The sequence below is a fragment of the Polyergus mexicanus genome, unplaced genomic scaffold, assembly GCF_030449975.1.
Source record: "Polyergus mexicanus isolate NDT 795.1 unplaced genomic scaffold, iyPolMexi1.0 SCAF_5, whole genome shotgun sequence".
In the NCBI taxonomy this organism is placed as follows: domain Eukaryota; kingdom Metazoa; phylum Arthropoda; class Insecta; order Hymenoptera; family Formicidae; genus Polyergus; species Polyergus mexicanus.
Window position 1 is genome coordinate 4,805,427 of NW_027223325.1, and position 21,537 is coordinate 4,826,963.

At 32.1% G+C, this 21,537-nt stretch overlaps 6 protein-coding genes across 15 annotated transcripts; 3 read left to right on the forward strand and 3 right to left on the reverse strand.

The window, feature by feature from the left end:
- Window positions 1-2,369: 2,369 nt before the first annotated feature.
- Adss (adenylosuccinate synthetase) lies at window positions 2,370-5,835 on the forward strand. Its single transcript, XM_070295283.1, has 6 exons — window positions 2,370-2,796; window positions 3,818-3,920; window positions 4,152-4,515; window positions 4,595-4,987; window positions 5,113-5,369; window positions 5,458-5,835. The coding sequence occupies exons 1-6, from the start codon at window positions 2,617-2,619 to the stop codon at window positions 5,505-5,507; spliced, it is 1,347 nt and encodes a 448-aa protein (XP_070151384.1). The 5' UTR covers window positions 2,370-2,616; the 3' UTR covers window positions 5,508-5,835.
- Window positions 5,836-6,409: 574 nt separating this feature from the next.
- Arv1 (ACAT-related protein required for viability 1) lies at window positions 6,410-10,412 on the forward strand. 2 transcript variants are annotated; one of them, XM_070295286.1, is made up of 4 exons: window positions 6,410-6,651; window positions 9,131-9,238; window positions 9,306-9,819; window positions 9,986-10,412. In XM_070295286.1, the coding sequence occupies exons 2-4, from the start codon at window positions 9,155-9,157 to the stop codon at window positions 10,108-10,110; spliced, it is 723 nt and encodes a 240-aa protein (XP_070151387.1). In that variant the 5' UTR covers window positions 6,410-6,651; window positions 9,131-9,154; the 3' UTR covers window positions 10,111-10,412. The 2 variants fall into 2 exon arrangements, with proteins under 2 accessions (XP_070151387.1, XP_070151388.1); XM_070295287.1 differs by having other exon boundaries at window positions 6,410-6,647.
- On the reverse strand, window positions 6,945-8,586 carry LOC138932947 (aldo-keto reductase family 1 member A1). The gene is made up of 4 exons (XM_070295285.1): window positions 8,474-8,586; window positions 8,159-8,326; window positions 7,572-7,922; window positions 6,945-7,494 (listed from the first exon to the last, which is right to left on the reverse strand). The coding sequence occupies exons 1-4, from the start codon at window positions 8,543-8,545 to the stop codon at window positions 7,120-7,122; spliced, it is 966 nt and encodes a 321-aa protein (XP_070151386.1). The 5' UTR covers window positions 8,546-8,586; the 3' UTR covers window positions 6,945-7,119.
- Window positions 9,683-13,530, reverse strand: Wdr37 (WD repeat domain 37). Of its 5 annotated transcripts, none has more exons than XM_070295280.1 (7): window positions 13,387-13,530; window positions 13,011-13,171; window positions 12,346-12,734; window positions 12,153-12,278; window positions 11,010-11,772; window positions 10,677-10,923; window positions 9,846-10,272 (listed from the first exon to the last, which is right to left on the reverse strand). In XM_070295280.1, exons 3-7 carry the CDS (start codon window positions 12,614-12,616, stop codon window positions 10,150-10,152), a joined length of 1,530 nt encoding a protein of 509 aa, XP_070151381.1. In that variant the 5' UTR covers window positions 12,617-12,734; window positions 13,011-13,171; window positions 13,387-13,530; the 3' UTR covers window positions 9,846-10,149. The 5 variants fall into 5 exon arrangements, with proteins under 5 accessions (XP_070151383.1, XP_070151381.1, XP_070151379.1 ...); XM_070295278.1 differs by having other exon boundaries at window positions 13,303-13,530; XM_070295279.1 differs by lacking the exon at window positions 13,011-13,171.
- Window positions 13,531-15,740: 2,210 nt separating this feature from the next.
- On the forward strand, window positions 15,741-19,121 carry LOC138932959 (DNA replication licensing factor Mcm5). Of its 2 annotated transcripts, XM_070295306.1 has the most exons (8): window positions 15,741-15,970; window positions 16,066-16,321; window positions 16,481-16,653; window positions 16,741-17,075; window positions 17,199-17,545; window positions 17,620-18,053; window positions 18,153-18,424; window positions 18,714-19,121. In XM_070295306.1, the coding sequence occupies exons 1-8, from the start codon at window positions 15,819-15,821 to the stop codon at window positions 18,941-18,943; spliced, it is 2,199 nt and encodes a 732-aa protein (XP_070151407.1). In that variant the 5' UTR covers window positions 15,741-15,818; the 3' UTR covers window positions 18,944-19,121. The 2 variants fall into 2 exon arrangements, with proteins under 2 accessions (XP_070151407.1, XP_070151408.1); XM_070295307.1 differs by lacking the exon at window positions 15,741-15,970 and having other exon boundaries at window positions 16,192-16,321; window positions 16,485-16,653.
- On the reverse strand, window positions 16,069-21,134 carry LOC138932960 (aldo-keto reductase family 1 member A1). 4 transcript variants are annotated; one of them, XM_070295311.1, is made up of 12 exons: window positions 20,861-21,134; window positions 20,695-20,784; window positions 20,420-20,584; window positions 20,099-20,302; window positions 19,836-19,952; window positions 19,369-19,763; window positions 18,880-19,112; window positions 18,730-18,806; window positions 18,269-18,429; window positions 16,920-18,192; window positions 16,738-16,868; window positions 16,408-16,637 (listed from the first exon to the last, which is right to left on the reverse strand). In XM_070295311.1, exons 2-7 carry the CDS (start codon window positions 20,755-20,757, stop codon window positions 19,067-19,069), a joined length of 990 nt encoding a protein of 329 aa, XP_070151412.1. In that variant the 5' UTR covers window positions 20,758-20,784; window positions 20,861-21,134; the 3' UTR covers window positions 16,408-16,637; window positions 16,738-16,868; window positions 16,920-18,192; window positions 18,269-18,429; window positions 18,730-18,806; window positions 18,880-19,066. The 4 variants fall into 4 exon arrangements, with proteins under 4 accessions (XP_070151411.1, XP_070151412.1, XP_070151409.1 ...); XM_070295310.1 differs by lacking the exon at window positions 16,408-16,637 and adding an exon at window positions 16,069-16,305 and having other exon boundaries at window positions 16,738-18,192; XM_070295308.1 differs by having other exon boundaries at window positions 16,409-16,637; window positions 16,738-18,192.
- Window positions 21,135-21,537: the final 403 nt, after the last annotated feature.

Sequence of the window (21,537 nt, forward strand, 5' to 3'; positions counted from 1 at the left end):
CAGGCACAAGTTTATATTCTACCCATACAGCACCGAAAGATTGCAAAAACGTTGCATAGATCTTACATTGAAACATTTTGTAATATTGCATAGAAGTTGCGAAATGTTTCTGCAATGTTACCGCAAGCCTGCGGCAATGTTGAAATGTCCGCCCTCAGAAATATTTCAATGTAAGACTACAGTAATGTTACGGTGCAATGTATTGTTGTAATATTTAAATACATTGCTAGAAATATGCAAAACGTTTCAAATTTAATACATAAACTTTGAGAACATATAAAAACATCCAAGAGAGATAAGAAAAAAGATTGTGAATTTACGCAATTACAACGAGTTTTTTCTCGTCTCTCTTGGATGTCTTTATATATTCTCCAAGTTTATCTATTAAATTTGAAGCATTTTGCATATTAAAAAATTATTATCAAATTTTTGCTTTTATATAAAAATGGGAACTATTAAACAATTTTCTGTTATTAATTAACATCGCTATTTTATAAATTATTTACAAGTATAAGAAATTGATAATGATTAAATAATTTAATTCATAAAAATTAAAATTTTATTTATATAAATATTAATATCTTATCTTAATCCATATCTTAAGTAGACAATAAACGGATAATTTTAACTTTTTTCGGATAATTATTTGTCCGATTTCTGAACACTCAATTCAATATCTGAATTTTCTGTGTTGGGATTGTATCAGACAAATTAATCTGATAAATAATAGTTATTATACCTTCAATATTACTAACCGCTTTTTGCAAGCTTTATATTTATAAGCATCGTGATTAAAACTTAAATACTGGATAGATAACGCAACGCGCGCCGCATAGTGGTAAACGAACGAAGTAGCGATTATCAAAAACTGTCTTGTAATGTTTTTGAAATGTTGCTGTAACATTCTCATAAAATATTACAATTCCATATTCCAATAATGTCTCAACAATATTTCATTGCAACTTGCAAGATTGTAACATTGCTGCAATGTAATTGCAATGTTCTGTGCTGTATGGATAAAGTTAAACACGATATCGAGTAGTTCGATAAACGATTTTTTTTCAGTCTTTTTTCTGCTGGAAATTTGCAATTTTGATTAATCATAATGACATTGCAAAAAAATCTGTCGTTGGTTTTCCCGAAAGGTTTTATGTAAAAGTGGGATAAATTAAAAGTTTAAAAAAATTAAAAATTTCGCATAATTCGGGGACGTTTTCCTAAAACAATTCCTTCAATTTCCAAATAAAATTTTATAAAAATTCTCTATCATATTAGAATGCACGATGAAAAAATTCGTATGTTTAAAAAGAAATTATAAAAGAATACAATATTTATATATCGAGCCGTTTACATATGAATGAATAGATTATATATGTGTATGTATATACGGTGCTTATCTTTTAAATTATCGTCTTGAACGCACGAACGATTATCGTTTCTTATAACGGATAGTATTGATATTACTCGAATTACTCCACAATTACATCATCATGCGTACTGAAATAAACCTTCGCCAATCGAGTATATTTCTCCATCTGTAGGAACCCAAGAATTCTTCTTGTTCTTTTCGAATTTCCATTCGTTGGACAAAGTATGAATTTAAAGTAGATAGATCATCAATTTCAATAAAATATTTTATAAAATGTTTTTATTTTTCTTAATTTAACTTATAATTTTTATTTCCAATCTGTATTTTTATATCGGTTCTAACTATTTCGATAATCCTCTTGCACGCGAATAAATAAAAAAAATAGTCATCGACAAAATATCTAGGACCCATACAGCACAGAACATTGCAACAATATTGCAACATTGTAGCAACATTGCGGCAATGTTGCTACAATGTTGCTGCAATATTGCTGCAATGTTCTGTGCTGTATGGGGATACATAATATATACACGGATCGGAGTCGACACTGAACGAGCACAAGGTCAATTATAATGAACTTCCTTAGATACTATAATCCCTGTTTGATCAATAAAATTTAATAATTAGTTCGCCAATTTAATTGTTCAGATTTCCTAAAATGCAATTAATATAGTATACAGAAAATAATTTATGTCAAGTGTAGCGTTGAATGAAAAAAAAAAAACATAAAAATTTCCCAGGCAATGCGTCATTCGCGCGTTTATCTTATGCACCGTTCATATGAATTAAAATCGCGATTGCGTCCATCGTTTGCCTTATCGCGCATGACATCCTAAATTGATTAGATTTTAGAAAAAAAAAAAAAGTATGTAATTGCGCGATAATTCGATATATTTTTCGGTAGAAGATGGAAAAGCGCGAATATCGTGTCGAATGTATACGCGTTTGATCCGATAGAAACCAGCTTTAACCAGGTAGGTTAGGTTTCGGCGCGGGAGAGGAAAGGAGAGGAATACGGGGGAAGGAGAGTGGAGAGTGTCGGGGGAGATCAAAAGCGGCGACTCGCCCCGAACGCCCGAACCCCGAATCGTTCCGGCCGATTTCTGTCGCGTCAGCTGTTTCCCGGCGAGGTGGTAGGAAGCAGGACGGAAGACGGAACTTGTTTGCGAAGGATCGCGTTTTCCGCGAGAACACCGGCGCGGACGGATCATCCTCGCAATCGTAGACATCCCAGTGTATGCCCGAGGATGCAGCAGGCAAACGGCAATGGTGCCCCGGTCTCGCCGAGGAAGAAACAGCGAACGTCCACGGGCGGCAGTTCTATATCGAAGGTCACGGTGGTCCTTGGCGCGCAATGGGGCGACGAGGGCAAGGGAAAGGTCGTGGACATGCTGGCGATGGACGCTGACGTCGTTTGCAGGTGTCAGGTATGTGTGTGTCCGTCTCTCTCTAAGCGAATTCCCGGGATGTCGACGCGATTTCCCGCCTCTTGGGTCGTTGGCGAACAGAATTCGGTTCCCCGAAAACTTCGCGAATGACTCATCTCCTTTTATAAATGTAATCTCATATTTATTCAATATCTTTCGGTGAGGTTAGTTAGGCTGTCGGGGAAGTCGCGCGTGTGTTCCGGGAAACGCTGATGAATATTCCCTAAAAGCATTCAAAGTATTCGAATTATTTCACGAACGATTGTCTGTATCTTTAACGCAATCTACTATCCTTTTTTAGTTTTATTTTTAGAAATAACACGCGCGCGCGTCACCTGACCTATGGATATTACAAACATCTCTATAGCCTTGTACTTGATATTACATAATATTTTGATGGTTTTTATATAGATAAAAAAAATCACAAAATTATAATGTATCCTATCTTTGTGGCTTAAACATGACAAATACCTAATCTTTCTTTATCTCATTTGTCACAAGGATATCTGTCTCAACATAACATATACACATGATAATTACAGAATCAATGCTTTATGAATAATTGTCCGATAATGTTAATGTAAGAAAATAAAGTTTTATGTAATGTCAGTCTACGCATATCCATATTTCTATGAAAAAAATAATGTTAAATATATCAGGAAGAATTACTTCTTAGTAAATTAGCATTTCATTTTTTAAATAAAACTTGTGACACAATTATTTATATCTATTATAGAAGATCTTACTTTACACTTCTTATCCCTCTAATAAAATTAATATTCTGATTTATGACAAAACTTTTTTTTTTTTTTTTTTTTTACCCGTGATAGAATATGATAAATAGAATAGATGTATAGATTATATATACTTGTATATTGAGACTTCAATGCCGTTATTTATGTCAGTCAAAGGGTCCTCGTGTGTTTTGATTCAATGTAATTAAAATTACGATACAATCTTCTCTGTCGTAAATAATAGCAAGCTATTTTTTTTTTCTTCAAGTATTAATATAATTTCACAGGGAGGAAATAATGCAGGGCATACTGTAGTTGTAGAAGGTGCCGAATTCGACTTTCACCTTCTGCCTAGTGGAATAATCAATCCCAGATGCAAATCCGTTATAGGTAATAATCTTTGCAGATCAACAAATAAAATTAATATTCTGATTTATGACAAAACAAGAAATTAAATGTAATGTATAAAACAATTATTCCACTTGTTTATACATGGGTTATTCTATTATCTCTTGGTATATAGATAAATATTGAATTATCTGAATATTGTTATCTCAATTATTCTATTAAACACACTGCAGATCGTATAATTAATATTATTCGTGGTCTTTTTGTTTACAGGAAATGGAGTTGTAATTCATCTACCTGGTTTATTTGATGAATTGGAAAAGAACGAGTCTAAAGGGCTAAAGAACTGGGAGAACAGGCTTATAATATCAGATCGGGCGCATTTAGTGTTTGATTTTCACCAACAGGTCGATGGATTGCAAGAATTGGAGAAAGGTACGCAGTCATTGGGAACTACGAAGAAAGGTATAGGACCAACGTATTCGAGCAAAGCTGCGAGGAATGGACTCAGAATCGGAGATCTTCTCGGTGACTTTGATAAGTTCTCCCAGAAATTTAACACTTTAGTTACGTCGTATCAAAAAATGTTTCCTGCCTTGCATGTCGATGTTAAAGCCGAATTGGAACGTTACAAGGAGTATGTATAACGAATGTCTTATGAGATTATATCGTTTTACAAGATTTGTAAAATATACAGTTTATTCTCTCTTTCGTAGATACTCCGAACGTATAAGGCCGTACGTGAAGGAAACGGTGCAATACTTGCACCAGGCTTTAAAGGATGGTAAAAAAGTTTTAGTGGAGGGTGCTAATGCAGCAATGTTGGATATTGATTTTGGAACTTATCCATATGTAACAAGCTCGAACTGTAGCATTGGTGGGGTATTAACTGGTCTTGGTCTACCTCCTAGCACAATCGGAGAGATTATCGGTGTTGTAAAAGCCTATACTACCAGAGTCGGCGATGGGCCATTTCCCACAGAACTTTTAGATTCCACCGGAGAATTATTGCAGGAAAGAGGTCACGAAATCGGCGTAACCACAAAGCGAAAGAGACGGTGCGGGTGGCTCGATTTGCCCTTGCTGAAATTTACGACGTTAGTTAATGGGTGTGTAAAAAAATGTATTACATTATATTTGAAAATTTATCTCTATTTCCAATGACTGCTTAATAAATTATTGCATTATTGAAATGCTGGCATAATATATATTAATGATTGTTTTCCCATTCCAGATATACATCTATATGCTTAACAAAACTTGATATCTTGGATACATTACCAGAAATAAAAGTATGTGTTGGATATCAATTAAATGGTAAGGATATAGATTATTTTCCAGGCAGTTCTTGTGAACTAGCAAAAGTTGAAGCTGTGTATAAGACAGTCGAAGGTTGGCAATCCGCTATCGAAGGTGTACGCTCCTTTGATAAATTGCCACCTAATGCACATAAATACATACAAATCATAGAGGAATACTTAGATATACCAGGTATGTTTGTATGTAACATTGTAGTATATATCCATGTATGTTAAAAAATTTTTTAGAATTAGGTATAGAAGAATCTATTTTGTTACAGTCAAATGGATTGGCGTAGGAGCAGGACGAGAAAGTGTAATTGCCCTTTGACGATACACAGTCTGCAAAATATTATTTAAACGCACAGCATTAAATGTATTATTAATTTTAATTTTACCTGTAATATTTGCAATGCAAAGCTGATGAGCGCACAGGCAAAATGTACTTTAACAATAAGTTTTCAATGAATGTAGTATTCTTAAATGCATATATAACATTGTATAATTGTGTAACAATGTGAGTGCGTAGTCATTTTGTAGTCGTATTTAACAAACAAGCCGAAGATTATTAAAAATGTTTGTTGTTATCGTCTATTTTAAGTAGATTCTGTATTAATATTATATATATATAAAATTAAAGTATATTTATTTTTCATCAATTACTATTTTTAATTGCGTTAGCTCTATGTGCTGTATGGAACAATAATTTATCAAATGTAAAATTCGATGATATGCCGGCGTGTTCTTGTCAACAAAGGAATATGTAAAGTAAAATATGATACATCTATTTTTCAAAAAAATTCCAATTCTTTTTTCACAGATTTAAAAGATTGGATGTCAAAATCTGTCGCGCAATTTTAATCTCCAATTATATCTGTAAATATTATATTTTAATAACGTATGCTATGTATATTGTATACACGATTATCATAACTTATAGATATATGTATATCATGATAATTAAAGTATAGCTTGAAATTGCGATTTATTTCTCAGATATGTCACGCATTGCAGCCAGTAGACATAACCTTGTCATCGTCTAATACTGGAGATGTATTTTATTTTCATAAAGTAGAAAAAAATGTGTGATACTTAAACCATTATTTAGACATCTCTGTATTTAATGAATTTACTGCAATAAATGATAAATGTTTGTCATGTTTATTTGAATATACTTAGGTATATTGCTTGTCATATATGGTTAGTATTCCAATTACAACATTTATTTCTCGCAATCATTGGGGTCTGTTTCTTTAGAGCTGAACTCTGAACTAGCTGTACTAGTTCAGAGCTTATCTTTCTCCTTCCAATGTAGAGAGAAAAAGATAAACTCTGAATTAGTGCAACCAGTTCAGCTATAAAAAACAGATCTATTATATAACTGTGATCAAGCAACTGTCATTCTATTAACGAGAATAAAAAGAAATGTAAAAACGAATAACCAAAACAACCCAAAATAATCGAAGTGAAAGTAGGTAAGGTGAAAGCAACCTACATTGCAAAAGATATGAGCAAATATGCTTTAAACACTTGACATATTTTCTATTTTGTATGTTACATGGAAAAGTTGTGTAGGTTATAATCAGAGTATTATATTTTATATAAATATAACTATGTGTGTGTGTATATATATATATGATTATTTTACATATGAATAATTTTACTTTAATCATATATATATATATATATATATATATATATATATATATATATATATATATATGATTATTTTACATATGAATAATTTTACTTTAATCTATTACAATTTGTTTTATACATGTATATTTAATTGTACCAATATATTATTTATTAAGATTTACTTTTCAACAATTATACATATATAATATATGAAATATATAATAATAGTTTCTTAAAATGATTATCTTTCATATATAAAAAAATACATTATAAAATATGAGACGAAATTTTAGCAAAATATAATATTAGAAAGGAAATTCTGGGTGTTTTTCAACACCTTTAAGAAAAGAAAAATCACAAATACGTCCAGATTCTCCCATATCAATAGCATTTAATTTGTCAATATCTTCAACTCGAAGTTCCCAATCAAATAGCTGGATATTCTCCTTAATTCTTGTAGGTGTTGAGCTTTTCGGTATGGCTATTATACCTTTTTGAATAATATATTTGAGTAATATTTGAGCAGGAGTTTTTTTATACTTCTCTGCAATCTCTAACACAGTTGGGTTTTCTAATAAATTCGGTATGGCATCTGCTTTTCCTATTTCTTTAAGGAATCCACGTGTACCTAGTGGTGAATATGCTGTTATACTAATATTATTACCTTGACAAAACTTTATCTGAAAAAATATACATATAATTTATATTTATAAAAATTTATAGAAATATATTTTTTAAAAATATAAGATTTATATACCAATTCCTTCTGCTGGAAATTTACGTGCAATTCAATCTGTAAGTTTGAAATAGGTAATTTGGCATTATCTAAAATCTTTTTAATTTGGTGAATATTGAAATTGGACAGTCCAATTGCTTTAGTACGTTTTTCTAGCACTTGTTTCTCCATGGCCGACCATATTTGCAAATGATCTGTATCTATATCGATTCTTATTTCTCCATTTTCATCATGCGGATGTAAATCTTCTCCATCTTCAAATGCAAAAGGGACATGTACCAAATACAAATCCAGATAACTTATTTGCAAGTTTGCAAGTGATTTCTTGATCCACTTTTCTATGTCTTTACCTCTATTACCATTAGGAGGTAGCTAGTATATTAAACATATATATATATAACAGATATATATTTATAAATATATGATTACATATTTATAGATATGATTATATATATATTCGGATATGATTATATATATTTAAAAATATTCTTATATTGTGTTCACACACACACACACACACACACACACACACACACACACACACACACACACACACACACACACGCAGGCACACACAAAAGTATCATTATATCAAAATATGAACACACCTTTGTTACTATAAATAAATCAGATCGTTTGAGTTTGCCAGAATCAAACCATTTTTTCAAAACATTACCAATAGCACATTCGTTTTCATATACTGTGGCAGTATCGATATGTCTGTATCCTGTTGTCAAAGCTGCATCGAGAGCTACTTCTAACTCTTTCGCAGTTGTCTTTTATTGTTCGAAAACAAATAAATTATTTTGTTAATATATAACATATATATTTATTATTAACACACACACACACACACACACACACACACACACATCAGTTTGTTGGAATTATACATAATACAAGTTGCTCTTTTGTAAACTTACATTCCAAGTTCCAAATCCCAGAATGGGCATTGCTTGCCCTGTTGGCAAAAGGACACTTGAGTTTGATATCATGTCTGATGTATCTTAAAGAAACACCAAAGCAAAACTGTGCTTTTAATGTGCTACTCATTGCCTTGAATATCTTTATCCCACCATTATTTCTTTTCCTTTCACTACATTATCTTATTTATGCGCATAGTAAGTACACACAGCTTCTTGCTATGTAAATATATTCAATTTAGCAATTAAGCTGATATAAATATAAGAAGTAAAGTAAATATTAGAAATTTATCATTCTAAATAAATATTTGCTCCTGTTGAATCTCAATATCAAGAACCGAATCAGAATCAATAATTCTGATATTATTTCAATTCAAATTCCTGATAGATAATAAATATGAATATAACTGTCCATGCAGTAAAAAATGTCTTGCAAATTATCATCAATTTGTAATTATGTTTTATATATTTGTGTGTGTGCAGAGTATATATCTTATTAATCTTGCTTTATACTTTATAATTCAATTTAATTATCTTAAATTGATTAAAAGTGTATTCAAGCACTTCCAAGAATATTGTAATAAACAATATAAAATATTCTAATATAATATAAATCTATTTTTTTATATCTTAAATAATTAATGTTATGTATTTCAGATATTTGAAAAAATCTTTGTCTAAATGTACATTTGTATAAATTGTGGAGCTGAATGCAAAGAGCTTTTTAGAAGATATTGTCCTAGCGTTCTTAAAATCTTAAAATGCGTAAGTCAAATGTTATGAATTCATGCCAACATATATACTATCAATTTTGCATTATAATATATTTTAGGAAAAGTGTGGCTTGTTAGCTGACAAATACATCGAATACGATCCTGTTATAGTCTTTGTAGATCTTATTTTGATAGAAAAACCAGCTTACAGACATCTCTTGTACAACAGCAATTTTAAATCGTATTGGAAATTAGTTATAATATTATGGCTAGCTGAATCATTCAGAGCTTGGTTTTCCTGCGAGATAAACAAAACAGAATTAAATGCATCAGATTTGGTCTTTAACAATGTGTCACAAGATAATTGTAATTTTTACAGTGTGCTGCTACATACAGCAATTGCCTTTGCAGCATTTATTTGTATAGTTATTCTAGTAACCGAATTAAAATGGTTTATCATTGGTAAAAAACCATATAAATACAGTGTAAGAGATTTAAGTTGCGCTTTAATAGTTGGAGGTTGTGGAAAATTATTGGGATTTTTGGGAATAGTATGGAGGCATATAGCCTCCGGTCCATATTACCTTCTTATCGAAAGTTACACTGTTTTATGTCTCTTCACCGCATACTCAGGTATGAAGCTGTTACGTAAGATACATGTAAAAAATGAAATTTATATAAGACATTCACAGTTTTTATTGCAATTTTAAAATCGCACATTTTGTTTATAATTTAATATCTCTTTGATAAATTGTTTAAATATAATACATATAATATATATTTTGGTTATTTATTGCAGTTGTCTGCAAGAGTGGAAAGGGAGGCTCTTTGATTGGATTAATTGCTGGATTTTTGCTATATAGTTACATATGTACTTCCATTTCTAAATTGCACCTAAATATTCCCAATATCACATTAACATGACATAAAGTGTCTGATATACAACCATACAGTTTTTGATGTTTAAGCATCTTTGACAGGAAGAACACTCCAACCTAAAACTAATCTATCAAAACCGCAAGAAAATAAATTACACACATTATTATCTTCCAACCAAGCAACAGAACACACCATTCTACGATGACCCTGCAAACAAAATTATGTTATTTTGTTTTAATATATTTATAGTATCGAGAATGAAGGAAGAAATTCAATCAATCATGCTATGTAATATTTGTACATATAATAATTATATGTAACATTAAAAAAAAATGATCAAATATATTTATAATCTATTCTCATTATATATTACGCAATAATACTTGGATAAAAGTTTAAGATCACCTATAATGACTGCATAACTTTTTGTAATTTTAGATTTTTTAGTTGACATTAATATATTTCAACAAAACATAAAGTTATTAATTTTACGAATTGGTTAGAAAGATAAATTTTTACATAAATATAAAAATATGTCTAATATATATACACATGCACATATGTACATACGTACATATATATATATATATATATATATATACATATATTACCTGTCTACTAGTTCTAGGTAATCTTGCTAGACGTTGACCACTTAAATCAAATAAACGTATCTGTCTATTATCGTGTGGTATTGCCACTATCCCGGTACTAGAAACTGATAGTCTGTTAGCAGCGCTATCTCCACGTATTGTTGCTAATGGACTGCGTATGTTACGTAATTCCCATACTTTTACACTTCTGTCATCTGAACCAGATACAATTTTATCTTCCCTTGTGAAGACTGCAGATGTTACTGTTCTGTAAGAGACATATTAAATATTAATCATATTTATTTAGTGTTATAGATAAGTATATAAATTAGTATTAACATCAATGACACTTACTCTGTATGACCTTGAAATACCGAAACCGAATGTATTGGTTCTCTAAAATCCCATAATCGGAACGTGTTGTCCCTGCTGGATGTAACGCACAATTTTTGCATATGATGAGTCGATACATGAGTCAATTCTTGATCGTGTCCGCACAATGTGTGTATAATTTCTCCGGTTTCCGTGTCATATAAATTCGCCGTTCTATCCCAAGAAGCTGTAACCAATTGTTCGGCACCGGAGAGCCAATCTGCGGCCATTACAACGCTCGAATGGCCCAGCAGTTCTCGTATCGGTGTTCTCAGAGTCGGAGGATCTTCTTGTTCGTCGTTATTACTAATTAGATTATTCGTAGCAGACCGTTCAGAGCTAGCTACTGGAAGTTCTTCTAATGATGGTACTCTTTTTGGCATGTCCCAATCGACAGCTGCCTGCCACACATGAGCGGAACCGTCGCCACTCGCCGATAATGCCAATTCTCGGTTTGGATGGAATCGTACCGAATTGACGGATCCACTGTGACCGATATATTGTAACAAACATCGGCTGCCGTCTATCGCCCATATACGTGCTGTGTGATCAGCAGAAGCAGTTGCTATGATAGGCTGTCCCGATCTGCTCACAGATATCTCCCATATACCGTCTCGGTGACCTATGTATTCTCTTTGCATGGTGCAAGTCATAGATGGAGTTTTAAAGCTCGATACTATTTTACTAGTCTGTGCTTTTAATTTGTGAGAAGTTTTTATCTTTTGCGCCGAATTTGTACCCATTGCTAAAAATAGAAAAAAGATCATTATTAGATTTAAGAATTGAATAATAATTGAATAATAATATAATTTCATTATCGATAAATTTAAATTACTATATATATATTTTTTTTAATTTTAATTTTTAAAAGAATCTAAAGTAAATGTACACAAGAATAGATGGAAAATATTAATAAAAACTATATAATATTAGAAACTATCAAAAAATAATAAATATATCAAAAAATTAATTTTATCAGAGATAAAAACAACTTTTGATTTTATTTAATAAATACTATTTTTAAAATATATTTTTTTTCACATCTTATATATGATATGTGACTTATTAAACACATGTATTTATATATATGTAATATTAGTATAATACTGCAACAAGGTCTTATACATTTCTGTTTAGAAAGATTTTTCGTTTCTGGATAATCTGTAAGATCTCCAGGAGGTAAACTGCGTTCACCTGATCCATAACACTCTCTTTCAAGTTTATCATTTAGGATGTCAATCTTCTCCTGTACTGTAATGAAACACAATAGCGTTAATATTTGTGTTAGATAATTAGAAAATGTAATAGTAGTACTTACATCCAAGATTTTCAGTATACAACATTTCAAATTCCTTTTCAATTTGTTGAAAGAGATCATATAAACGACATCGCAAAGTTGGAGGGACGGGGCTATCCTCTAACTCTGAACGGAAGCTGACATAGTGCAATGCAGTGGGTTGTAAGGGAGTCGAACCACTCTGTTGCGACTGTAGTTCTGTGTCGGTACTGCTTTGCACACGAGGTATGGAGATCCTCTTTGCCTTGCCACTGGATTTATTTCCAGTTGTCGCTGATGGTTCTCCGGGCATGACTTATCACTTAACAAAAATGGCACGAACAGACGAGCATATTCTGTTAATTTATTCTTTTGCAACAATCATTCTGATCTTAGAATGCTCGCATTATCGTTCACCACGTTTGCACGGTCTATCAACATAGAATATATCAATTGATTAGAAATATTATCGCCAAATGTATCGAATGATATTCTCGGATTGTTCCATTAAATATTAAATTAATCGGCACCGAGAATACATTTCCGTCTGTCTTGTGTCTTATCGCGAATGCAAATATCTAATAGGATTGGAGAAAACACATCAGACAGCTGTCAGAAAAATGTATACATTTAAAAATATTTTGTCTGAATGTGAAGTCGATATTGTACACAAGTATGCGTATAATAAACATGTAACAAATACATACGCGCCAATTTGACATTTTTCGCAATTAATATCAGATTTGGAAAGATATATATGTTCTCGCATATCACATTTTATACATCCAATCTGGCACTGATCTTTCTCTCCAGCATCACATTTTTCTAAGTTGCTGTCAGAATACATATCATCCCAAAATGTACCGATCTTTAAGAAGGAAATAAAAAATGTGTATTTCTAATATATTGACCATATCATTTGAATTGAAATTGAAGACAGTTTAATTTTAATAGACAGAATTGACAACAAATTTTGAGAATGTAAACTTATTATCTCACAATCACTTTCTGCTTCGCGTATACTACCATCGAGGATGAAAATCTTTTTATCTATCGCGTATATTTTTCATATTTGTTGCATACTTTTTTTTTCTTATCGAAATCGAATATTGAATATTATGTTTCTTCCAATGAGTAAAGAATCACAGGAGAGAGCATATCGGTAGTGATAGTAGATTTATCGCGAACGGTAGTACATCGTCGCAGCCATCTTGAGCGTCCATTTTTTTCGACATTTTTCAGGGCCGTATACCGCCACTTGTTGCCTTACTTATTCTAATCTGCACTTATTTTGCGCACGATCACCGATTTTAAATAAGTGAGAGAAAGAGCAAATTTTAAAATTTAAATATAAATTAAAATTATGTTTTGTTATTTATTGCCAATATTAAAAATCTAATATTAAAAATAGTTCACCGTTCTTTAATATTTGAGGCTTTCGTGCTGTACATGAATATTTTAAGTTTATGTGCGCAACAAATTCAATTATTAATATTAAACGAAATTAATGTTAACAATTAATTGCACATGTATATGTCCTCTGGAAATCCAAAAGACATCCAATATAATAAACAAGGCAGATATATCCTACAGACATCCAGGGGTTATCCAGTGGACATTTATAGGACATTAATACTTATTATAATACTTAAGATTTCTAAATTATATTAAATAGCCGACACAACTAAAAATAATTATGTATGCATATTAAATTTTTATAAATATATTTATAATAATATCTTAAAACATCCTACAAATGTCCTGAACCGTCCTGGACATATTCAGGATGATCCTGAGGATGTTTTGTGCTGTCTGGGAGCGATGTTATATAATTAGATAACAGAAAATTGTTTAATAGTTCCCATTTGTATATAAAAGCAAAAATTTGATAATAATTTTTTAATATGCAAAATGTTTCAAATTTAATAGATAAACTTTGGAGAATATATAAAGACATCCAAGAGAGACGAGAAAAAACTCGTTGTAATTCACCATCTTTTTTCTTATTTTTCTTGGATGTTTTTATATATTTTCAAAGTTTATCTATCAAATTTAAAGCGTTCTGCATATTTGTAGCAACGCATTTCAATATTACAAATACATGTAATATTTCTAAGGGCGGACATTTCAACGTTGCCGCAGACTTGCAGAAACATTTCGCAATTTCCATGCAATATTACAATGTTTCAATACAAGGTTTATGCAACGTTTCTGCAATCTTTCGGTGCTGTATGGGAAACGATAACTGTTATGAGCATCAATATATAGATTATATATCGATTATATATTGATGGTTATAAAATAATGAAAAATAAAAATTGGCACCATTTAGTCTCAACCGTTTCCACCGACTAAATTTCGTGTCAATTCGCTGTCACTCCGACAAAGCTTGTAGATCGAAATTGGAGTGAAATGAACGCAGTCAGTCGTGTTTCCATCGACTTAAATTTGGTTTTACGCCGCACTAGATGCGAATTAATACTTCGGTGGAAACTAGACCTGTGTTATCTGTGTACCTTGCTGGGAAACGCCCTATAATTGGTCAACCTTAAGCCCGTATCAGACTACGGATTGAAAATTGAAGATTCAAGATTCAAGATTGGAATTTGACTAATCAGAACAAAATGGACTAAAATTTCTTTGTCCTGATTGGTCAAATTTCAATCTCAATCTTCAATGCGTAGTCTGATACGGGCTTTAGTTCGGATTTACAATAGATGTAGTAAGCCTCAAGTCATAAAAAATTGATCAATCACAATCAAATGTGAGGAGAATAATGAATTGTTATTGGTAATTTTCTTACGACTTAAGGCTTACTACATCTATTGTAGATCCGGTCTTACGACTTTTTTACATGTGTATGATTTTTCATCCATACATTTCGTCCAACGTCCAGTTTCTAGCGTCCAATTTTGTCCTATTCTAGCTCCAACCCTTCAGCTGAAAGTGTAGGCTGAAAGAATTTAAAGGAAATTGAGATTACAGGGCTGTGTGATTGATAGAGAGATATATCGCGAGTTCTTTAATCTATTTGTGAATGAAAAGCTACAAAGGAAAAGAAGAAATTGTTTCGATCACAATATCCTTAACAACGTAATAAAAGCCCTCGCATACTGGACACTGGATGCGATGAGAGATGAGCGATGGGCGATATCCAATGAGAGCTTTATTTTTTTTAGGAAACCAGAGCTTTCATTGGATAAAGCCCGTGTCACACTACGCATTGCGGATGCAGATTGGATTTGGATTACGAACTGCGAATCATTCAATCAGATCCTTAGCTACTTCGTTCTGATTGGATGGATGACGATTTGCAGTCCGTACTCCCAATCCGATCCGAGTCCGCAATGCGCAGTGTGATACAGGCTTAACGCTCAGTGTGAACTGTGAACGAGCATTAAAGATACCTTGAAAGTTTCCCGCCGAAACAGATTTTCGCGGCACGATATACTTATATATACTTGTTGATTGCATTTTTCTTGGATCTTTAATTTAAATAAATATTCGCGTATGACATGGAAGGCTTTGACGATCCAGGAGTATTCTTCTCGGATAATTTTGCGGTAGACGAATCTGACGAAAACCGCGTAAATCTCCAACACTCGAAGAAGAAATTTAAGGAATTCATTCGACAGTTTCACGAGGGTAACTTCAATTACAAATATCGGTAAATAAAATATTTTAGACGTTAATTCTTTTCATATCTTGTGCTTTTTTTAATCTTTCTATGTCGATTTAATGCATTTGATCTATTACGATCAGGGATACTTTAAAACGTAACTACAATCTTGGTCAATACTGGTTAGAGATTAATTTGGAAGATCTAGCAGCTTTTGACGAATCTCTCGCAGAGAAAATCCAAAAGCTTCCAACAGAGTATTTATCAATTCTTGAGGAGGCTGCGAAAGATGTTGCGGACGAACTTACAACACCTCGGCCCGAAGGTGAAGAGAAAGTGGAAGATATTCAAGTATTGTTATGCTCGGATGCTCATCCAAGTTCCTTGAGAGGAATGAAAGTAATATTATATATAATTTAATATGCAGAAACTTTATAAAATTCATAAGTTTTCTACTATAAATTTAGACAAACAATAAGTGATATATATATTTAACAGTTTAAAATACAAAATATTTGATTAATTATAATTAGATACAACAGCTCTTTATTATTGCAGCCAGATATTGTTTCTAAACTTATTAAGATTCCTGGTATAATTGTATCTGCATCTGGTATCAGAGCAAAGGCAACAAAAATTGCAATACAATGTCGCTCTTGCAAAGTTACTCAAATCAATATTCCTATCAAGCCAGGTTTGGAAGGATATGCATTACCTAGGAAGTGTTCTACGTAAGCAATATTCTTTTCATAAAGTATTTTATTGCTTGTTTATATATAATATTTTTATATTGGAAATTTTCATCTATTTCTTACCAGGGAACAAGCGGGTCGGCCAAGATGTCCTTTAGATCCTTTCTTTATAATGCCAGATAAATGCCGTTGTGTAGACTTTCAAGTATTGAAACTTCAAGAATTACCGGATCATATACCGCAGGGTGAAATGCCTAGACATTTGCAATTATATTGCGATCGGTATTTATGCGACAGAATTGTACCTGGTAATAGGGTTTTGATTCTTGGAATATATTCCATCAAAAAAGTGTCTAAAGCAGGTGGCAAAGGTACAGGCAGAGAGAAGACATTAGTGGGCGTTCGAGCTCCATATATTCGAGTTCTTGGTATCTCTGTAGATGGGGACAATACAAACATTGGTAATAATATTGGCATAATAATATAAATCTAAAAAAACAAAACATTCATAAAAAATATTGATTAGCGTGTTTGATTAGATTTAGATTTGTGTATTTGATCTCTTATTGTGTTTCTTAACATAGGTACTCAGCCACCTGTGTCGTCCGAAGAAGAAGATCTTTTCACCCGTTTAGCGGCGGATCCTAATCTATATGAGAGAATTGCAAAGAGCATAGCTCCTAGTATTTTTGGTGCGTTAGACATCAAAAAAGCTATTGCATGTTTATTATTTGGTGGATCCAGAAAACTGATGCCAGATGGCTTATGTAGGAGAGGTGACATCAATGTCTTAATGTTAGGTGATCCAGGTACCGCCAAGTCGCAGTTATTGAAATTTGTAGAAAAAGTCGCCCCTATAGCTGTTTATACATCGGGAAAGGGTAGCTCTGCGGCTGGTTTGACCGCGTCCGTGTCGAGAGATCCAGTAACTGTAAGTCTGCATTCTTATAAAGAAATAACTTTCCAATACAGCGGCAAATTATATTCTAATATCCTTGATTTCAGAGAAATTTTGTCATGGAGGGCGGTGCAATGGTGCTCGCGGATGGTGGAGTTGTCTGCATAGACGAGTTCGATAAGATGAAGGAAGACGATAGAGTAGCGATACATGAGGCTATGGAGCAACAAACAATCTCTATTGCGAAAGCGGGGATAACGACGACTCTGAATACGCGTTGTTCTGTGTTAGCGGCAGCAAATTCGGTCTTTGGCCGTTGGGATGATATAAAAGGAGAAGAGAACATAGATTTTATGCCGACGATATTATCGCGTTTTGATACGATATTTATTGTTAAAGATGAGCATGAACGAAACAGAGACATAACTCTGGCCAAACATATTATGAACATTCATTGTAACGCTGGCCAGATCACAGAACAATCGGTAGAAGGAGAGATACCTGTACACATTCTCAAAAAGTATATTAATTATTGCAGAACGTAAGTTTTTGTCACATCTTATCGCATTTAATCATACAAGCGTAAACTTTCTATGCAATGTAATATGTATCCCTAATATGATTTTTTTTTATATCATAGGCGTTGTGGTCCAAGACTCAGTGCAGAGGCAGGGGAAAAACTGAAAAATCGTTATGTAATGATGCGAGCTGGTACAAGAGAACATGAGAAAGATTCCGAGAAAAGATTGTCTATACCTATAACAGTTCGGCAGCTTGAGGCTGTCATACGAATCTCCGAAGCTCTGGCCAAAATGCAAATGCAACCCTTTGTTACTGAACTCCATGTTAATGAGGCTCTAAGACTCTTCCAAGTGTCTACATTAGAAGCAGCAATGTCTGGGTCATTAGCAGGTATGCTACAAATTGATAAAATCAAAGGAAACGTAATATTATATTAACTTGCTCAAATTTAAATAAAAAATATCATTTTACTTTCTTTTTTCGTTCGAGTTATATATTTAGAGATTTAGAGCTATATAAAATATAGATTTTCAATAACTTATGGTTTATATATATTTCAAATCACAAATATATAACTTATTTGACGTGATTATATATATATATATAGTTCAAAGAAAATACAATAAATACGCATATTTTGCTTATATAAATATTATTTATGTTACATATGTATCGTTAGGAGCTGAAGGATTTACCTCAGAAGAAGATCATGAAATGTTGTCGCGCATCGAAAAGCAATTGAAAAGCAGATTTCCTATTGGACATCAGGTATCTGAACAAAATATAGTGAAAGATTTTCTTAAACAATCATTTCCGGAACGGGCTATTTACAAAGTCATACATACAATGATACGTCGCGGTGAATTGCAACATCGTTTGCAACGTAAAATGTTGTACAGATTGCATTGAAGAGAACAACGGAAATGTCTCTAATTTATAATACGTATAACGTTGTGCTTTTGTTTCATATATTACATAATTCTTTTTCAACTATTTTATTAAAAAACTAATGATTTGCATGTTAATTTACAATTATGAAAGTTCGTTTTTAAATGGATATTGTGGATGGTCTTGAACTCTGAAACAAATAATAATTATTACATATAATATATTTATATATAGCTATGCGCAAAATTAAAAATGATCGTACTTTTTTCTTTCAAATAATAAACTTTTGAAAAACTGATATCAAGTTAGTTTTATATGGTATATCATTACTAATGTGCATCTAAATATTATATAAATATATGATTTTTATATATATTATAGAATATTTGGATTCTTTCTTTAAATACATTTGCAAAATCTAAAATAATATCCATATTCTAACTTACCCTTTAAAAAATAAGAAGTTAAAAATTCTGCCATTAGCACCTTTATCTAAAGTACTTAAGACTTTCATATCATCTTCTGTTAAGACAAAATCAAATAAATCGATATTCGACTTGATTCTTTCGGGAGACGAGCTCTTGGGAATAATTACAATGTCCAATTGCAGTAAATAACGTAATAAAACTTGTGCTGTTGTTTTTTTATGTCTCGCGGCGATATCTTGTATGATCGGATGATTTAATAAGTCGGGAGATTTTTCTAAAGTATATTTATATTTTGTCTCAAAGTGTGTCTTTGCAGCTGGAGAGCCCAGTGGACTGTAACCTGTTATAACAATATTGTGCTTCTTGCACAAATCTCGAATTGATTTCTGTTGCATATACGCGTGTAACTCCACCTAACAAACCATATTTTTTTGAAATTTGTTTTACAGACGAATTTACATAGATATAAAATCTAAGGCTCTTACCTGTAGATTACTTGGTTTAATCTGTGCATTTTCCCAAATAGTCGAAATTTGCTCCTCGTTAAAATTGCTCAAACCTATAGATCTAGTACGCCCTGATTTAACTTGCTTCTCCATTTCCTGCAAAATAATCTCGATTTCTCAGAGATCTCCTTTTAATGTAACATAATATCTTAGACAATGGATGTGATCTTGGACACACACACACACACACACACACACACACACACACACACACACACACACACACACACACACACACACACCTTCCATACTGAGACTGGATCTGTATCAAAGTCGAGTATATAACTTCCATCTTCATGGGTCGCTGCAGCGCCTGTCTTTTCGTCAAACTTAAATGTAACTGGCAAATGAACAAGATACATATCTAAGTAATCCAATCCAAGTTTCTCCAATGATAACTTGATGAATTTTTCTACATCGGACGGTCGATTACCAAAATGGGGCAACTAAAAACATTACAAAGCAACTTTCAAAGTAAACTGATTGCTTAAAACAAAATGCGATCAGTATTGTAATATTAAGCGCTAAATCGCGATTATATTGAATTCTCACCAACACGTTACCTTCGTCGTGATAAAAAGTTCCTTCCTAGTACCACCTTTTTCAAACCATTTTTTTAAAGCTTTACCGATTGCCTCCTCATTATTATAATTGGTCGCTGTATCGATATGCCTGTAGCCGCATTCTAAAGCGGTGCTTACAGCGGTCTCGATTTCTTCCGGTTTAGCCTGGAAAAAGAAAAAAGAAGTTATATATATTAATTAATTTACTGATAACGCAATAAATATGTAATTACACGCATCATTATTTTATCACAAACAGTTTGATATTATTTTACCTGCCATGTCCCTAATCCCACTGTCGGCATATTGTATCCAGATAGCAACCGTACAGAACGCATGCTTGTTGAAATTCTCTTCTCGATATTCTATTGCAACAACATATAGATTGGTATTAAATGTATTAAAGCAGCATACTGTCATTCAGAAATAACTCCGCAATACCGTGCTAATTCTTCTTGATTAAGTATGGATGTCAGAGGTAAATGTGTTACTCCTGAATAGGCCGTTTTCTAAAATTAGAATAGTCGTATACTCTAACAAAAACACGCATGTCTCCAAGATCTCCGCGCATCGTTGTCATATATAGCATCGCAAAATCGTATTGATTCAAAGAGGGTTGTGCGCGTAATAATGGATTTAAATAAGAAACAACATATTATCATGTTTTTCATTAAGTAAAAATGAAGAAAAAAGATGCAATAAATACGAATAATGTACCTGAAATATATGTAATTTTAAAAATGCTATTGCCTTCTGTATTATGGATTTTAATAATCTGCAACTCAATAACTCAAACTGACATATGTGTGAATATGAATACGTCTCGTCCAATACCTCGTTCAATTTTCAAGATTTGTTTTTCCAAGACTATTTAAAACAATGAGCTAAAACAAACGACTCCATAAAATTGAATATTGAAAATATGGCGATAAAAAAAGATATACAAAATATAATTTGTAAATATTTGTACATATATAAAACATAACTAGTTGTGATATTCATATTCATATGATATAAATCAAATAGTAAAAATTCTGAAAAGAAAAATTACTCCTGTGCCATAAGTTTAATTTTAGAAATTATTCTTTATATATATAAGAATAAAATATTTTTTTATA

Coding starts and splice junctions, on each gene's coding strand:
- Adss (XM_070295283.1), top strand. CDS start 2,617: ATGCAGCAGGCAAACGGCAATGGTGCCCCGGTCTCGCCGAGGAAGAAA. Junction 2,797..3,817: donor ACGTCGTTTGCAGGTGTCAG/GTATGTGTGTGT, acceptor ATAATTTCACAG/GGAGGAAATAATGCAGGGCA. Junction 5,370..5,457: donor GGAATACTTAGATATACCAG/GTATGTTTGTAT, acceptor ATTTTGTTACAG/TCAAATGGATTGGCGTAGGA.
- LOC138932947 (XM_070295285.1), bottom strand. CDS start 8,545: ATGATATCAAACTCAAGTGTCCTTTTGCCAACAGGGCAAGCAATGCCC. Junction 8,327..8,473: donor TGGGATTTGGAACTTGGAAT/GTAAGTTTACAA, acceptor GAACAATAAAAG/ACAACTGCGAAAGAGTTAGA. Junction 7,923..8,158: donor ATTTATTTATAGTAACAAAG/GTGTGTTCATAT, acceptor TTAATATACTAG/CTACCTCCTAATGGTAATAG.
- Arv1 (XM_070295286.1), top strand. CDS start 9,155: ATGTACATTTGTATAAATTGTGGAGCTGAATGCAAAGAGCTTTTTAGA. Junction 9,239..9,305: donor TTCTTAAAATCTTAAAATGC/GTAAGTCAAATG, acceptor AATATATTTTAG/GAAAAGTGTGGCTTGTTAGC. Junction 9,820..9,985: donor TCTCTTCACCGCATACTCAG/GTATGAAGCTGT, acceptor TATTTATTGCAG/TTGTCTGCAAGAGTGGAAAG.
- Wdr37 (XM_070295282.1), bottom strand. CDS start 12,616: ATGCCCGGAGAACCATCAGCGACAACTGGAAATAAATCCAGTGGCAAG. Junction 12,279..12,345: donor GTATACTGAAAATCTTGGAT/GTAAGTACTACT, acceptor GTTTCATTACAG/TACAGGAGAAGATTGACATC. Junction 10,273..10,676: donor TACCTAGAACTAGTAGACAG/GTAATATATGTA, acceptor TTTTGTTTGCAG/GGTCATCGTAGAATGGTGTG.
- LOC138932959 (XM_070295306.1), top strand. CDS start 15,819: ATGGAAGGCTTTGACGATCCAGGAGTATTCTTCTCGGATAATTTTGCG. Junction 16,322..16,480: donor GTTCCTTGAGAGGAATGAAA/GTAATATTATAT, acceptor TTATTATTGCAG/CCAGATATTGTTTCTAAACT. Junction 16,654..16,740: donor TTACCTAGGAAGTGTTCTAC/GTAAGCAATATT, acceptor ATTTCTTACCAG/GGAACAAGCGGGTCGGCCAA.
- LOC138932960 (XM_070295310.1), bottom strand. CDS start 20,757: ATGCGTTCTGTACGGTTGCTATCTGGATACAATATGCCGACAGTGGGA. Junction 19,953..20,098: donor ATCCAGTCTCAGTATGGAAG/GTGTGTGTGTGT, acceptor ATTATTTTGCAG/GAAATGGAGAAGCAAGTTAA. Junction 19,113..19,368: donor AACTTCTTATTTTTTAAAGG/GTAAGTTAGAAT, acceptor TATTTGTTTCAG/AGTTCAAGACCATCCACAAT.